Source organism: Athene noctua, chromosome 13, assembly GCF_965140245.1.
Source record: "Athene noctua chromosome 13, bAthNoc1.hap1.1, whole genome shotgun sequence".
In the NCBI taxonomy this organism is placed as follows: Eukaryota; Metazoa; Chordata; class Aves; order Strigiformes; family Strigidae; genus Athene; species Athene noctua.
Window position 1 is genome coordinate 14,985,150 of NC_134049.1, and position 17,572 is coordinate 15,002,721.

The window sequence follows — 17,572 nt, forward strand, 5'->3', positions numbered from 1 at the left end:
CTTTCCAGCTCATTTGACTGGCTGCAGCTCATAAACCCGGGCAGGTGAGGTGGTAAGTAGAGTAAATCTGCATCTCTGCGGGCAATGATTTGGAGGGAAAAAAAGCCCAGGAGATGCTTTAAAACACACACTCAGTGCCAAAAGCGTGCGGCGGGCAAGAAGGCAGTGTTTGCCCCCCACTTGCCGCTCCCCTGGCCCATGGCCCTGCGGGGACAGGGGCTGCGGGGGAATGAAGTCAGTGACAGCCTCCCCCAGGAGCCAAGCTGGCCCCAGCCCCACAGCTGGATGCAGACGTGCCTGTGCCCAGCCCGGTCGTGCCCACAGAACAAACCCTAATTTTGTGCCAATTTACTGGCAAAGCAGGGGAAAACACTGCAGGAGCAGTGGGTGACCCAGAGGCACCCGGTTATCCCTGACACCAGCTCCTCCTCCCAGCAGTGTTGTGATGAAATCGCCTTCTTTGTACTGCCTGGGGATGCCTTTACCTTCTTCACCCAAATGAAAGGGCTGTTTAGAAACCAAGACCTGTGTGGGCTCCTGACAGAATGTGAGCATCAGCTTTTGCTGCACACGCACCCCTGGCCCAGCCCCCCTGCTCCTGGTTGCTGCCGGGGATGAGTTTCACGATAGCAGAGGTCATGGCCACGGGGTTGGGGGTTTGGCGGCTGGGATGTGGCTCTTTGCAGGGGGGTCGCTTCCTTAAGGAACTTGTTACTGGTGCAAATCCCTGTGACTGCCTTGGGAAGCTGCGGCCGTCGGAGGGGGAAAGCCCTGCTGTGGTGCTGGCAGGGAAGTGTTAACGCGCTTACTCCCCCCCCCAATGGCTATCAAGAGACTCTCCCTCACCGTTAAAATGCTGCTGCATGTTCACCAGCCCTGATTTCAGATGCCCCTTATTGCTTCTCCCCGCTACCTGCGAGCTGGGCGTTACGCCTCGCTCCAGTTCTTCCACCTCCTTAATAACCCAGCAGCGACGCCCGCGCGTCCCTCCCCAGCCACTCGCACTCCTCAGTCTGCCGCTTGATTCAAATATTGTGAAACGCGTTACCAACGGCTGCAGTAACACCAGAGGCTTTGTCGGGGAGGAGAAGGGGAAACACTCTGGGTTCTGCAGCCGGCGCAGGCGTGGGGAGAGCCGGTGGCCAAGGGGACCCTGTTGCCCGGCCGGCTGTGATCCTCCAGCCAGCCAGGAATGATGTAAGAAACCTCCAGTTCGGGAGCAGCTCCCGCTTTATCTACAGAAGGGTTTTAACTTTACAGTGTCCTCGGAGACAGTTAAACAAGTTTCGGGTGTTTTCCGGTGCTAAAGCAGAGGGACCTGGGAGCTGAAGATGCACAGGGAGGTCTGTGAGTTAATATTTTTTCCTGCCCTTACTCCACTTCCTTGCAGCCCGGCTGAAGCTAATCCAGAGCACAATCTGAGCGTTTGGCCACAGTTATTTCCGGTTTTATTTTGCTGCCTTTTTCCTGTTCTGCTAAAAGACGAGCCAGAATTAATGTGCTCCTAATCTGGGAAAGCAGCCGGCGGGGCTGACCTCCTCCGCGTCCTTCCCTCTCCCGAGCCCAGCCGGGGTGCGGGGACCGTCCCGCCGGGTGCCGGCAGCGAGTCAGGCTTTTGGCAAATCCTCCCTTGTCCTTCCTGCCGGGCTGCCGGCTTTGGCAAACTTGCCCCAGCCCGCTCCCTCGGCTGCCTACGCCCCGGCCGGGCTTCCAGCGTGGCTCAGCCATGTGGGCTGTGTTTGTACACAGATGAGTAACGCGGCCGTCCTGAGCCAGCGCCGGCGATAACGCAGCATCCGACCCAGCCCCACTCCCGGGAGCAGCGCCGTAAGTACCAGCTGCTCTGCTTTTTTGCTCCCTTTCTCAGTCGTTTTTGCTGCTTTTCACGCTGCCCCAGGGAGGCCGAGGCTTTGCACAGCATGAACTTGCCCGCCAAAAGATGAAGGTGGGAAGGAGCTGTGTGTGCCAGGGGCCGGCAGTGCGATGCTTTTCCCTGCCCTCCGACGGCATCAGCAGCTCGTGGCCACGCTGGTTGTTCGCAGAATTTATGGAAGTTTCACTCGGCTGCGTTTTTAAGAGTGGGACGGGGCACTGAGAGGCGGCCGTGCCCCGAGGAGGACGGGTGAAAGCGCTGGGGCTGGCAAAGGGCTCAAACACGTGCCTGAGACGCGCTGATGATGGGAAAGCCTTAAGCTTACATGCGTGCTCGGAGCTGCCTGCTCGTCTGCGATCCCCAGCAGATACCAGCAGCCACCCGCAGCAATAACAACCTCCTACAAAGCCTCTGTTGTTCTGCTGGAAAAGGTCTTGGCATGTCCTGCGCTGCTGACGCTGGTGCTGAGCACCCAGAGGAGCCCGGCCACTAGCTGTACCCTTCAAGGAGTCACTCTCCTTGCGCCGCCGTAAGAAAGTCATGAAAGTTAATAATTAACAGCTAAAATATTTTTTCCCTCCGTGGAAAGAGGTGGGGGTATGGTGGGGAGAGCTTGTGCCGTGGGAGAGCTGCTGCAGCCACGCTCCGTGCTCACTGATGCCAAGTCTGGAGGGTGAAGGGGTGATGGGGTGACGGGGGACGTGTCGGGGCTCCTCTCATCAGTGACAAACCACAGCCTTTGACAGGGAAAACCCGTGCCAGGCAGGAACCTTCCCCGGGTGCACTTGGCAAAAAAAAAAAGGCTCCCGGGGCTGGACCTGCAGCCTGCGGTGCCTGACCTCCCCCCGGGGCTTGGTGTGTGGCCGTGGGGGATGAGGAGGAGAAGGAGGAGGAAGAGGTGTGTTTGCAGCTAGCTGGGTGACCCTGCAGAGTTCATTACCTGCTGTTTGCAGCGGCCGCGGCTGTGATGTGCCCCCATCCCTCAGAGCCGCTCCCCGGGTGGAAAAAATCAGCCGAAGGAGGAGGAAAACACGGGACCGCAGGGTGTGCCCGGGCTGGTGCTGCGCCCCGCAGCTCCAGTGACTCATTTTGCTCTTAAAAAATATAAGTTCTTGGGTAAGCCCAGGCCTGGGGCTGCTCGGGTGCTGCTGCGGAGGCAGCGGGGTGCGGGGTGTGTGGGAGCCGGGGTCCCCGTGTCAGACACAGTTTTCCTGGGTGCAGAGAGCACCAGGATCATGGCTCCCGTCCAAGGGTTCTTTCAAAACCGGGGCTTCTGCACCCTGCTGGGAAGAGCCTGGGCGGCTTCCTCAGCTTCACCAGGATAGGGGAGATGGGTTGTGTCCCGTCCCATTGTCGCCCTTGTCTGTGTTTGTATAGGGCGTGTGGCGGGAGCAGGCAAGGGCAGCACGCAGGGCCAGGCTGCCCTTGATTTCTGGAGCATGCAAAGAACCAACGGCAGCCCTCGCTCCCTGCCCTCACCCCCTTCCCTCGCTCCCTGCCCTCGCCCCCTTCCCTCGCTCCCTGCCCTCACCCCCTGCCCTCACCCCTGCCCTCACCCCCTTCCCTCGCTCCCTGCCCTCGCACCCTTCCCTCACTCCCTGCCCTCACCCCCTGCCCTCGCCCCCTTCCCTCGCCCCCTTCCCTCGCCCCCTTCCCTCGCTCCCTGCCCTCGCACCCTTCCCTCACCCCCTGCCCTCACCCCTGCCCTCACCCCCTGCCCTCACCCCCTGCCCTCACCCCCTGCCCTCACCCCTGCCTTCACTCCCCGTCCTCACCCCCTGCCCTCATTCCCTGCCCTCCAGCTGGCTCTGGAGACTCTGGAGGCCACCGCAGGATTCAGGTCCCTTTTCCACCACAGAGGAGTGTGGGAATACCGGGGGCATCCTGGGGGGCTGCAGGCCGCACGTAACTTTGGGGCAGCACACCTGTGGCACAACACCCAAGGAAAAGCTCCTGATTCAAGTCTAATCTTTAACTAAAGGCCTTTCCAATTTTATTTTATGTTGGGTTTATTGCTCTCTTGCCTCGTTAATTTTTTCCCTCCTGCTAACCACCTCCCAGCCACCTCCCTCTCTCCGGGCACTCCCCGCACACGGTGGCCCACAGCATTTTGCCCGTGTCGCTTTGCACCGGAGCTGCTGGGCCACGCTGAGAGGTAGATTATGGGTGGGGAGGAAGAGCAGGGGCAGATGAAGGGCAACACCAGCAGCCAGAAAAGGGCTGCAGAGGGGGTTATTCGGGACTGGCAAGTCCTGGGCAAGGCATGCTGATGGCTGAAGCTTGGTGTGTCCTGGTGGGACATGATGGGATGGCTGGAGCAGCTGTCGGCCTCTCAGGAGGCTGAGTTCACAAGCCTGGCCTCGGGATCCCTTCTCACCTGGCTTCTCTCGGGCCAGGCCGTCCCTTGCAGGAGATAATAATTATTTTTTTTTCACCTTTATTTCACAGACCAGAGGTGGAGGCGGAGCAGGGGAGAGGTGGCACTGCTGAAGCCGTCGGCAGGTAAGAGATGGAGATGTTGGGGCTGTATCGTGGCCTGGGATGTTCCACAGGGACCTTGTATCCTCCCCGGGGGGACCTGCCTACACCCTGCAGCCCCCCAGCCCATGCCCAGGGACTTCTCTACAACCTCAAGGTGCTCCAGGGATGTGGGTGCTGTTCCTGCATCCCCCTGGCTCTGTTGGGGTGACAACAGGGAGGTTCAGTCCCTCTGGGCAGTGGGGACAGGGACACACTGTCCTTCTCCCCCTGCCCCTTCGGGGTGCGGGTGGGAGGGAGGGATCCCAACGTCCCCTGCAGTGACACATGCCATCTCCCCTCCCCATCCCATGGGAGCCCCCCCAGAAGTGTTTGTCACATGTGGGTTTGGGACACTGTGCCACGTCCCCATGAATCCTTGTCTCCCCCAGGCCGCCCGTTCCTGAGCATCGCTTCGGCCATCACGGGATGGCCCTGGCCCCATCGCCTCACTTCCCCTGTGGGGTGTGAGATGCAGCCAGGCGGAGTGTGAGGCACCACCGGGGCTCATACCGAGCCAAAAACTTCCCTTGGAGCTGGAGCCCTGACCCACATGATGCTGAGCCTCAAGTTACCCCGGCTGCTCAGCATCAACCAAGTGCCCAAGGTCAGAGAGGAGTTTTTCTTCCCTATGCCTGAGGCTTAGTGGGGTTTGGGGAGGTGACAAGTGGGAGCAGCATGCTGGGGTGACTATCCCCCAGCCCGGGGCAGTGCTCAGTCCCACAGGGCAGGGGGGCACAGCTCTATCCTCTCAGCAGGGTCCTGGGTCCTGAATCATGGGAAACCTTCCTTCCTTCTCCCCTGACTTGTCCTTGCTCCTCCTCTGCCTGCCCCCAGTGCCAGTCCTTGCCTTGCAGGGGTACCAGGAGCAGGGGATCCTCTTCGGGTATCGCCCCCCCCGAAGCTCAGCAGCAGATTGTCTCCTCAGCGTCTTCCAAATGACAAACGAGACCCTAAATATCTGGACGCATTTTGTGCCTGCCTGGTAGGTACTGTGCCCTTGTGCCTTCAGCGTCCATGGGAGGAGGCGGCGGGTTGCTGTGGTGGGAGAAGAGGGGACAGGGACACCCCAAGATGCAACGCTCACCCTCCTCCTCCTTGCAGGTACTTCGTGTGGACCCTGGTGGGGCGGCTGCAGGGGCCGGGGGGCCGGGAGGACCCTCATGCCTGGCCCCTCCTTGCCTACCTGCTGACCTGCTGCATCTACCCCCTTGCCTCCAGCTGTGCCCACACCTTCAGCACCATGTCCACCCGTGCCCGGCACATCTGCTACTTCTTTGACTACGCGGCTCTCAGCATGTACAGCTTGGGTAAGGGCGGGCACCTCTGCAGAGGTTTCACTGGGGTGCCAGTCCCCAGTGCTCCCCTGGGGGCAAGCGAGGCATCAGGGACGGGGCTGAGCCCCTGGTGCTCAGACAGGACAAGAGCTGACATCCTGGAGTTGCTCCACTCCTCTTCCTCCTCCCCACAGCCTGGTGCTAGGGAGGGGCTGTGAGGCATCTCTGACACCGCCACAAATAATAATTTGGGGCTGGGTTTTGTATGGGGCAGCCCTGGGATGGAGGCATGGCTGTGTGACACTCTTTGGGATTTGTAGTAAATAGAATAAGTTAAAAAACAAAGCACATTAAGGAGAAATGAGGTCAGTGAAGCTGGTGGTGCCTCGCTGCGGGGGAAGCAGCAGCAGCTGGGGTCTTTGCATGTCGCTGGCTCCTCACGGAAAGGTGTCTGCAGGAGCCAGCAATCAGGGCGTCTGCCTCCCGCTCCCCTGAGCTACTCGGCTGCTCCTCCTCAACTCACAGCTCCTCTCCCGAGAGCACCTGAGTGCCAATTCACGGCTGTGCCCAGGAGGAAGCGGAGGCTCCCGGCAGGGCCTGGCGCCAAGCAGGCACCTCTTGTGCTTCCAGGGTCGGCGCTGGCGTACTCGGCGTACGTCTTCCCCGCGGAATGGCTCAACGGCCCCTTCCACCGCTGCTACGTCCCCATCGCGGTGCTGAACACCGTCGTTAGCACCAGTCTGTCCTGCTATTCCAGGTAAGCTGCTGCTTTATCTGCTGTGGCTGCTACAGCAGAATCATTAATTAGTTTTATGAATGAAGCTTTTCAGTTATGGGCCGTACCATAACAGTATGAGCCTTAAGCTCAGGAAGGGGAAGAAAAGGAATTTTGGTTTAGGAAACGCGTTGCATGTGGGCGCTAGGAGAGTCTGATGATCAAAAATCCAAAACAACTGAAGTAGTGTTAATTTGTGAAAGTTGAAGGGGTGATTTTGTGCAGCGCGTGCCTGGCAGGAAGATGCCCACCTCCAGCACCTTGCCATGCCTGTTGTTTTTCTAACATAACCTGAAAAAAAGGGGGGGGGGGGCCTCCAGGGACCCCAGCATTTAAGCATGTTTAAACATAAGCATGGTCCTGCCAAACGCGTGTGCGAGCCCAAGTGCTACATGTGTGCTTATATTTGTGTGTCTGTGTGTTTATGTGCGTGTTCCTACATGTGCGTTTCTACGTGCGTACAACAGATTTGCGGGGGAGGAACCTCACCATCCTTGCAACCGGTTGCATAATTTTTAAAGCATGGACAGTGTTGCGTGCGCGGTATTTTGTTCCTGAGCGGCATTAGACGATTTGTTTGGAATAACTCAAAATGTATAAACTGCTCAGCTGATTTCCAGCACTCCACGCTGCGCTAGATCTCCAGCTGGACTGGTTTGGATTTAATTCATGGTAGATACCTCCCCGAAGGCTGCGTTTGTAAAGCACTCGTGTCTCGCTGCGAGAACAAGCAGTTTGCTTTGCGAAACGTACAATTCCATGTCCTCAAGCAGCGTGAAGAATTGTTTCGCATTACTCCTTCCTTCTGTTTTAGGGTGTCTTTGTATTTTGGGGTGTCTTTGGCTTGTCACAGCATCACATAACCCTGGGGGGCCTTTCCCTGCCCACTCACCCCCAGCATAGGGCTGTGTGTCTTTGCTGCTGCTTCGGCTGGGAGGAAGATGCTCCCATGCCCTGGCGGGATGAAATCAGGGTGCCCGGCTGCAAGAGAGGGGCTGCTGCAGGGTGGGATGCAGGTCAGTGTCACTACATCTCCCCTCCTCCTGAGAGGGAGAGCACTAAGCGCTCAATATTCCTTACAGATCCTGCAAATTTGCCTTATTTAAGTGTGTTGGGTATGGGAGGATTTACTCATATTTTGGTGTGGGTTACACACTGGAGTAACTCCCTGGGGAGGAATATCTGTTCTTGGTATCACTGAGCAGTGCCGCAAACTCAAGGATCTCTCTTGGTGGATGATACCAGTTGGGACTTGGTATTTTTTCCTTATATTCTTCATTTCTTTCTCTTTCTTTTTGTCTCTTTCCCCCCTCTTATTTTTGTCTTGTGCGTCTCTTTATTGTCTCATTAGATGGGCTTAGCAAACGAAGTTCACTGACTATGTGCTAATCTTAGTACTTACCACTTGAAGATAACACTTAGGAAATATCAGCAACTTGAGATCAGTTCCAGCTTAATTTGGATTGTTTAAAAAAATTATTGATCTGCAAATTTAATTGTCAGCCTCTCTCTACTACAAAACTGTAAGTACAGTTATGTGAAAAACATGCAACTATCGCTATGGCATAGAATAGCAATTCCTGTTGTCTCAGTAATTTCCATTAGAGAAGTAGGAAGTCCATCAAATGTAGGCTTAAAAAAAAAAAAAAAAATTCAACAAAACATCCCTGACTGTGCAGGAATCCTGAATACACCATACCAGTGTGGGCCAGCAGTGCTGCTGGTTTCCCCCACGGTGGTGAGAGGAGCCCCTGCACATGCCGGCTCACAGTTGGGGCTTGCATGAGCCATGGGGCCAGTGCCCTGGCACACCAGGCTGCCAGCATCCCCACCACGGCTGCTGCTCTCGCCCTGTGCCCCTCCGCATGCCTCAGGTGTGGCAGCATCTCAGCTGCGTGAGGAAACTGGTTTTGCACCCACCTCGGCCACGGTGCTTACCTGGGTTGTGGAAGCAGCTTGTGCCGGGTGGGTTGGGGATGGGGGAGGCCCCCCCGAGGCCCCCAGTGCCTGAGCCACCCCCATTTCCTACCACAGGGTGCTGCTCACCGATGGCATTTGTCTCAGCATCACCCTTGGCTGAGTCACAGCAGCCAAAAGGTCCTTCCGAGGCAGGAGGGTTGAATGGAAACGGAGCCGAAAACCAGTTGTGCAATGGGAGGTGATGCTACCAAGCTCAGAAGTGACCTGCCCAGGCACTCCCACTCCTGCCCAGCTCACCGAGGGCTTGGCACCGGCACCATGCCCTGGGTAGGGCTGCCTGGAGGAGCTGGGAGGGCCCACGCCTGCTGGTGGCCCTGGGTGCATGTGACACCACCAGGGATGGGGGTGACTCAAGGACAGAGGGGCGAGCAGCATGCTGGCCAGTTCAGAGGGATTCAGAGGAGGGAAGAGCTCCTGAGCCCGGCTGAGCTGCTGCACCGAGGCCCAACACAGTGGCTCAGCCTCCGGCAGCCACCCCGTGAAGGTCAGCGGGAGTACGGGTTGATGCAGAGGAGGATGCAGTGACGTGATGAAGGCAATGCAGCCGGACATCTGAAGAAAGGGGTTTTGCTAAGCTGCTGTACCAAATTTCATCAACTTCTCAGGAAAATTTCCCAATCCTAGACGGCTGGTTGATGAGTCAACAGTAAGAATTTTTGTTTGGTTGGTTTTTGCATCCTGTGCCCTAGGAACATGGAATTGCCAAACAGGGAAACACGTGCAGATGGACTGAAATAGGTGTGTTTATCCTTTATGACGCTAAAACCCCTTGTCACCCTGAAATGGAGAACGTCCAGCTGCATTCCTCCCCCAGCACAGGATGAGCAGCTGCACAAAAGGTTTCTTTCATGCTGGAGGATCTGGCATCTCCCTGCAGGCATCCCCATGAAAGCAGAAAAACCTGTACCGGCTTTTTAGGATGAGAACAGAGTATACTTGAGCTCTGCTACCTCTCACCTGCCCTCTGTGACTAGGACACTGTCCCCAAGTTATCGGGCACGCAGGCTGCAATAGAGGGGCTCTATTTTGGCAGCAGATCTGCACAGGTTGGGTCGGTATGTGGCTGAAGGAGTGGGAAGATGTGGGGTGAGGGTGAGTGCAGCACCCAGCAGCAGTGGGTGAGCAGGAATGGGAGCACAGCACTGGGTGGGGGACACCATGGTAGGAAAATACAGCAGCAATCATGCAGAAATTCAGGAGAAAACAGAGCAGGAGACATCTTCAGCATTGTTGTGATGTCTTTGGAGCAAGCCACAAGCCATGGTGGCAGGCCAAACCGAGGGGAAGCAAGGTGAAAGCCCTTGTGTAGTTAGTGGCTCATGAGCAGATGTTGAATTGTCAGAGTTTCAACCCATATTTTGGGTCATATTGATAGAGCCCTTCTGCTTTGCAGACAGGTCTGTCGTAATTCTGCTTAAATTAGTCTCCCTGTTTCCATATCGGGCTAAAACCCTACAAAAGTTGGTCTTTCCCAGCAGGGAGGGACTGGAGGGAGAGGTCCTCTGTTCCTGGTCTGGAGCTCCCATGGCTGTGGCGGGAGGCAGGGTGATGGGCTCACGACTGGAGTCCTCCCCATGGTAGGGAGCATCTTGACACCCACCCCACTGCCCCCCACCTGCCCCCACAGCTGGAGGGGCAGGGCTTGGACTGGGGCGAGCGCTGACCATGCCGGTCTCTCTGCGGGCAGGGTGCTGCTGGGCGTCTCTGAGGCTCCCCCACGCTCTCTGTCTCCAGGGTTCATTTGGGTTGTGCTCCCTGTGTGGCAGGAGCGGGTGTGGGGCCCAGCACAGAGCTCGACACCCAGCTCCAGGTTTTCGAAAGGTTTTTTGGGGGGACCTGGGTGGTCAATTATTCTGTGATTTCAGCTATGAAGTATGTCCTACATTTCAGCAGTGTGATTTCCTGGGGAACAAACTGCAGAATATTATTCCCTGTCCAGACATACAATTTCCTCCTCATACATGGTATGATTATCACCAACAGGCTGCTTCTTCCATTATAACGGTGATGTTGTTAAAAAGTAACTTGTTTAATTAATTTAGTTTGTGATTTCAGTAACTCTCTCCACACATTCTCTGAACTGACAATCGCAAAGTCTCGGCAGGATGTAAAAAAGAAGGATGCTGGGCCATTTCATGCTTTTCAGACATAAGCTGCAATATAGCTTAATTAACGAACAGTGACGATCACAGCCTGAACGCCGCGCTACCTACAAAGCCTTCCAAGCAAAGGCACATGTGTTCTCCCTGATTGCTGTGCTCAGAAAGCTTGGATTCAAAACCAAGAGTGAAAACTCAGTTAAAAACAATTGCAGGGACAGCAGCTGTTTAAAAAACAGCTCTGTTCCTAGCTGCTGACAGGTAATGGCTAACGATCAATGGTAAAAAAGCAAAATTAGCCACGCCAGGGCGGTGTAAAAAAGACTGTTTTCAGAGCTGCAGAAATGCACCTGCAAGAGCCCGAGCACAGAATCCCAGAATCATCTCAGTTGGAAAAGCCCTTGAAGATCATCCAGTCCAACCATGAACCTTACACTGACCGTTCTCAGCTACACCAGATCCCTCAGCGCTGGGTCAACCCGACTCTTCAACCCCTCCAGGGATGGGGACTCCCCCCCTGCCCTGGGCAGCCCATTCCAACGCCCAACAACCCCTTCTGGGAAGAAATCCTTCCTAAGAGCCAGTCTGACCCTGCCCTGGCGCAGCTTGAGGCCATTCCCTCTTGTCCTGTCACTTGTTCCTTGGGTCAAGAGACTCATCCCCCCTCTCTGCACCCTCCTTTCAGGGAGCTGTAGAGGGCGATGAGGTCTCCCCTCAGCCTCCTCTTCTCCAGACTAAACCCCCCCAGTTCCCTCAGCCGCTCCCCATCAGACCTGTGCTCCAGACTCTGCCCCAGCTCCGTTGCCCTTCTCTGGACACGCTCGAGTCATTCAATGGCCTTTTTGTAGTGAGGGGCCCAAAACTGAACACAGGAATCAAGGTGCGGCCTCATCAGTGCCGAGTACAGGGGTAAGATCCCTTCCCTGTCCCTGCTGGCCACGCTAGTGCTGACACAAGAGGGAAGAGGGGAGGGTGGCCCCTAAATCCTTCCTTGCCCTGTTCAGGGTTCAGCCAGGGTAGATTCAGCCATTGGAGCTGAGGGTGGCTGCAGATTTCAAACTCTCAGCAGGGAAAACTTGCACCCGCTCTGGCTGAATTCAGAGTCATCTGTGGGAAGCTGTAGGTGCAGCTGAAACAGTGCAATTCACACCCAGCAAACAACTCCAGTGCTGACGTTGGCCTCATGGGCCGTGCTGGGCTATGGGAAATACCATCTCTGTTTTCTTCTAGGTTTCTGGAGGCAGAGCGGCCACGGTTCAGCAAGGCTTCCCGCACCCTGGCCTTCGTGTACCCCTACCTCTTTGACAGCATCCCTCTCTTCTACAGGGTACGCACAGCCCGTCTTCACAGCACCAAGACATTTGTTTGCTGTGGGGTTGGAAATATCAGCTGCTTCATCTTAGTCTGAAAATATTTGGGAAAATATGCTGCTTTTTTGTTGTTTCAAGGAAAACAAACTCCGGCAGGAAAAGATGTGGTTATTTTTTCCTGCACCTATTGATAGGCAGATTCTTTCCACTTCAAAGTGCCGTGCTCAAACTTTGCCCATGCTGGAAAGTTACTGCCTTTGAAAGATGCAAGTTTTCCAGTTCCTAAACTGGAGCAGGATGGGAATTTTGCTGCAGTGAGGTGTAAGGACAGGAGGTGTGGGGCTGGGATTTGCACAAAATGGAGGTGACAGCCCTGGGTCCTGCAGTGCTGGTGCTGGGTGATGGGCAGCCAGAGACGCTGGGGGCTCAGGGAACAGATCTGCCTCCTTTAGAAACATGTTGTTCCCCTCTTTCCTTCTCTGTGCGGACACGTCTCTGCTGCTGCAGTTCTACCTGTGTGCAGCGGAGAGCTGCACGGAGGCTGCCATCCTGGTCCACTACAAGCACACTGCCTTCGCCTTCCTCACTTGCTTCATCTTCGCGAGCCATCTGCCAGAGAGACTTGCGCCAGGACACTTTGATTATATTGGTAAGTGCCAAAAGGGTGAGCTGGCATTGTTTTCTCATTATTTTCAGGAAGAAAGCACATTAATGCATGGGCGACTCCCAGGGGTTATAATATATTCCCTGATGGAAATTGTAGTTTTACGTTTGAGATACAGCAGTCCTGCCTAGGTGAAGTGGGAACAGCTCTGGAAGCATGCTGTTTTCAAAATGTTTCACAGAGGGTTTTGTGACCTCAGGGCACTCATTTCTCATAGAAAAAACCTCACCTGTAGCACAGTGGTGCTATACAGTGCCATGTCACAGCAGCCACCAAGGAGACTGGATGGCAGTCACAGAATCCCAGAATCATCTTGGTTGGAAAAGCCCTTGAAGATCATCCAGCCCAACCATCAACCTCACACTGACCGTTCTCAGCTACACCAGATCCCTCAGTACTGGGTCAACCCGACTCTTCAACCCCTCCAGGGATGGGGACTCCACCACCTCCCTGGGCAGCCCATTCCAACGCCTAACAACCCCTTCTTAGAGAAATGCTTCCTAATATTTAGTCTAAACCTTCCCTGGCGCAAGCATAGGGGTTTCTCCAGCTCTCCCCAGCACGCCGTGCACAAGCACAGTGCTCCTCAGCACGTTGCATGTGCCAGGACCGCAGCAGTGAGGAATTCGCTTCCATTACAGCCAGCTGCATTTTGGAAAGGAAGATCTCTGCGCTCTGGTGGTGCAGCAGTAAAAGCTACAGATATTAGTAGAATAAATATTTTAAAATGTGATTGCCCAGAGGCGATGGATGCTATGCAGAAGGTCTGCTGAGCCTTTTGGCTTTGTTGCAGGGCACAGCCACCAAGTTTTCCACGTCTGTGGGATCATCGGCACACACTTCCAGATGGAGGCCATCACAATGGACATGGCTGAGCGCCACGATCAGCTTCTTTCCCCCTCACTGCTTCCCTCCTCCCTCCAGACCCTCGGGGCAATGGGCATCGGCACGGCTGTGAGCCTGGCTGTCATTGGGCTCTGCTCCGTGTCCTTGCGCTTCATGCCAGAGCTTCTGCAGAGAGAAAAACCCCACGGGCATTAAGCTTCGGGTCTAGATAGTGTTTATGCTGCTCCATGGGAGAAACTCAAAACGGTATGTGTATGGTGTGGATGAGGAGGAGTTTATTTTCCTACGCTCTCTGAGAAAATTGAACATTTTCTCAAGAGTGAAACGTATTGCACTGGTTTTTGTACATATAGCTTTAAAGCTGGGAACGATTATGGAACGCTTTTAATCAAGTTATTATTTCATCATGAGAAATATTTAAAATAATCTTAACTTTTTTCTGTAAAAGGGAGATAAGTGCTAATACTTTCCAAAGCAATAGGCATTCATCAGGTCTGCCTTAGGGAGGAATCGGGGAGGCAAGTGAACGTGGATAACGCTGGTCATCTGGTGACACAGATGTCCTTGTCATCAGTTTAGACTGATAGCCAAGACTGCCTGGCGAAGGCACGAGCAAGGGTCCCCCCAGAGGCTCCCTAACTAAGGTTTTCACCTTGAAAGTGGCATTATTTTGGAGATTAAAACCTCAGTTACCCGTGTTACACAGCCTTACGCTAAACCCAAGTGCCTGACAGATGTGGGATTGAGAGACTAGTTTGCCTACAGTTTAAATTCAGGTATTTTTAATCATTACGCAGAAAGAGTTATTCTAGAAGAACTCTCCACTGGATGTTCCTCCAGAATAGCTTTTTTTTTTTGGTCCAATTTCGGTGCCTGGGGAATGAGTTTGCAGGGGAGAGCTGAGCTCCTGCCCACGCAGGCGATACAATGGCCGGGTGGCTGATGCAGCCCCAGGCCCAGAGCACGGGGGGCACCGTCCCTCCCTCCTTGCACCCGTCACCTCCGTCCTGTGCTCGCAGCCGGGCCCCTTCTCTGACCTCACTTGTGGCATCAAACGTGACCGCAGGAAGAAATACCTGCACCCACGAGGTGACGACATGGACTTCCTTATGAGCACTGTTCTGTGCTGTTTAACATGGGCGTGAAGCCGTGCTGCTCAAAAAAGGTGTTTGTCATCTTGTTGAGGGCAATGGCTGAGAAATTTGTGAGACATCCTCTCATGGAGCATCCTCTCCCAGGTGTTTCTGGAGGCAGGGTACTGGGCTACAGCACCTTGGTCTGAGGGTGTGACTGACGGTAGAGCCATCACCTCTGAACCTCTCTAGTTTCTGGTCCCACATGGATAGAAGAATGTTTTTCTTTTCCTGAGTGGATAGGAAGAGGGTGTCTGGGGAGAATAAGACATCAGCTGAGCAATAAGTGGGAGTCTGTATAGCGTAGGGATGTGAGTGCTGTTGGATGAAAGGCAGGATTTAGAGCAGCTGAGGGGATCAAAATGTGTCATTTGAATGCATTTCCAGAGTTAGACCTCTGCTCACCCAGCAATAGTCCTGTGCTCTGGCTCTTGCTCCTTGCTCTCCTTTGCTGCCGCATCTGGATTTTACAGGCAGAAGCAGAGAGCACTAGGGAGAGGTCGAGGGCGAGGGGGAGGCAGCCCACGAGGAGAGCTTGGCTGGTGGCTCCAGCGACGGAGGTTGTCACATTGGATTTATCTCACGCCGCACAGGAGGTGCACGAACACGCGATGCAAAGATTACTGCTAGGGAATATTATCAAGCTTCTTGATAATCATACGGGTGTATAATTTGTTTTGTGTATAATTGCCTCTATCAAGGTATAATTGATGCACTTTTGAGTGACAGTACAACGGCTCGTTAAATATATTATGGGACAAATAAATCTTTTGAAAAATAGCTTTCTTTTGAAAGCTGACCAAGATTTGTATTAATATTTATAAGCACTGGAACAGAATTGTTTATTCAACAGTTTTATTTCATTAAAAGAGAAAACTAATATAACTATCGCACTGATATATGCTAACTTGATTTGTATAGTTTCATAAAAATACTGCCTGTGAAAATTAATCACTTCAGAGATAATTGCTAATAATTGCAAAGCTTATTTACCTTGTGTACTCGTGTGACCGGAAAGGAATCTGGCTCTGCATGCAAGACATGATTGAAGAGTCTGTAAAATTTATGTGAGTCATCATACATTTTTTTCTTGGTTGTTTAACTTTTGAATTCAGGAAGTCCTCTCATCTTCTTCAGGTGAAATTATTTTTAGGAAAACTACATTAAAAATACAACAGTAGTAGTATTACACACTATAACAATAAAAATATGGTAGTATGATACACTGCTATAATCCCTCTGGATCCTACAACACCTTGCATGGACCCTTTGTCTGGCACATACTTTATACACTAAACAAGTGAATGTTTGATTTTGAAGCAGCGCAGGTCAGCCAGATTTCTTCTTCAGTTGTAGATGGGCCTCCAGAAATCTATTCAATATACTAGATTTTATTCACGTAAAGAAATAAAAAAATCTGTGTCAAACTGTTAAAAGTAAATAATACAGGACATTTATTTGTTGGAACATGTTGTTTTGTTGTGTGTCTCTGCCCAACCCAGAGCAAATCCCAAACAAAACTACTATCTTTATGACCAAATCCCAGAGAACATCAGTCATCTGCCCTTCAGACAAGCAGAGTTTACTGTGCTGATGAACTACGCAGATACAGCAGAGCTTTAGGTCTGCTGAGTTCCTTTGGGTTAAGGTAAAAGTTAAATCTGAATATTCCTGAATAACTTAATCCAAAAGATGCACATCTTTTTCCAGAGTATAATGCACACGGTGGATTTAAATGAGCTGGAATGCAGGTATGAATGTGATTGTAGCAGGAGCTAGGAGTGTCTCCTGGAACACTTCCCCGGGCGAGGCAGGTGGTGTCGTCGGGCTTGCTGCACCTTCGGTCTTGGGAAAGGTGTCTGCTGTATGAATTGTTATCTTGCTTGTTAAACTCCCTTTCCTCCTGTGATGAGAGTGAATTGTGCTTTCCATCCTGCGTGTATCGTTTTCCAGGCGGGTATCTGTATGCTGGGTTTAATTTATTAAGTCCTAAGCGGTCTGGGATCTATGAGAAGTAAGACGCTGCCGTGGCAGTCAGTGGAAGTGTGAGCAGAGTTTTTTTTTCTGTGAGAAGTGCAGCTTCAGGCACTTTTATCCATTAGTTCCCAGGGCTCTGGGAATTCTGTTTGGTTTTGAGGGTGGCAGCCCCATCTTACCAGTTTTAGAGTGCAGGGCAAGGACAGTCGTGGTGTGATGGTGGGACTGTGCGTAGGGTTCTGGTTCTGCTCCAGGAGTTCAATTTTGACTGGTTATATTCTTGAGAACGTTAAGAAATGTGCCTGTTTCAATGTGTTTTAAAACACTATTTAAGAAGTGAAGGTTGGACCAGGAGACTGATGTCTGCTGATAGCGGTCACAGTGAAAAATAAAAGACAGCTTGTTGGGATTTCTTTGGATTTTCTTTTTTTTTTTTTTTTTCGTAAGTGGGTAAGGTTACTTGATTTAGTTAATTTGTACTAAAACTGAGGAGTCTGTGGTGTAAGAGAGATTGAGTTCAAGCCACTGGAGGCCTTTAGAGCTGCTGCCCAGGGTTAAAACCCAAGTTACTTCATCCTTTACCCCAGTCTCCCCATTCAAAATAGAAGCGCATTTCCTTGTCAGGAAGTTAGGTCTTTCAGTGGCCTTGTTTGGCCAGGTTTTTTATGCGTGTCTTAACTTCACATTTTAAGCTTTATTTTCCACCGTGAAGCATTTCCTATGGGCTAGGAATTAACTGATTTACCTCCAGGCAGGTAGCCGTTTAGCCACGGGGAGGGCCTGGCACAGGGAACTTGCTGGATTACACCCCTCTTCCTAAACCCCAACTTTTATTTACACTAAGCAGATAAAACAAGCAATTAGAAGACAAGACACAGGCCGGGCAGCCTGCCAGGGAGAGGCTCCCATGCCTTGGCCTGAAGCCCGGGCGACATCTTGTCTCCATCCCCGCTCAAGCTGGTGGCCGAGCCGCCCCGGGGTGTAAAAGCAGGGTAAGGCGGGGTGTGGCGTGGCGGCTTCCCCTCCCCTCTGGGGCTCCCAGAGCCCTCGGCACGGTCGCTTCCGCCACTTCCCTGAGGCTGGGCCTGGTTCCGGCCTCCAGGCCCAGCTCTGGGCCCATC

General features: G+C 53.2%; 1 protein-coding gene across 1 annotated transcript; it reads left to right on the forward strand.

The window, feature by feature from the left end:
* The first annotated feature begins 1,326 nt into the window (after nucleotides 1-1,326).
* Nucleotides 1,327-15,962, forward strand: PAQR5 (progestin and adipoQ receptor family member 5). Its single transcript, XM_074916882.1, has 10 exons — nucleotides 1,327-1,343; nucleotides 1,750-1,827; nucleotides 4,322-4,375; nucleotides 4,783-4,997; nucleotides 5,248-5,375; nucleotides 5,495-5,700; nucleotides 6,298-6,424; nucleotides 11,752-11,848; nucleotides 12,339-12,480; nucleotides 13,289-15,962. The coding sequence occupies exons 4-10, from the start codon at nucleotides 4,944-4,946 to the stop codon at nucleotides 13,534-13,536; spliced, it is 1,002 nt and encodes a 333-aa protein (XP_074772983.1). The 5' UTR covers nucleotides 1,327-1,343; nucleotides 1,750-1,827; nucleotides 4,322-4,375; nucleotides 4,783-4,943; the 3' UTR covers nucleotides 13,537-15,962.
* The last annotated feature ends 1,610 nt before the right edge of the window (nucleotides 15,963-17,572 follow it).

Coding starts and splice junctions, on each gene's coding strand:
- PAQR5 (XM_074916882.1), top strand. CDS start 4,944: ATGATGCTGAGCCTCAAGTTACCCCGGCTGCTCAGCATCAACCAAGTG. Junction 5,701..6,297: donor TCTCAGCATGTACAGCTTGG/GTAAGGGCGGGC, acceptor TTGTGCTTCCAG/GGTCGGCGCTGGCGTACTCG. Junction 11,849..12,338: donor GCATCCCTCTCTTCTACAGG/GTACGCACAGCC, acceptor CTGCTGCTGCAG/TTCTACCTGTGTGCAGCGGA.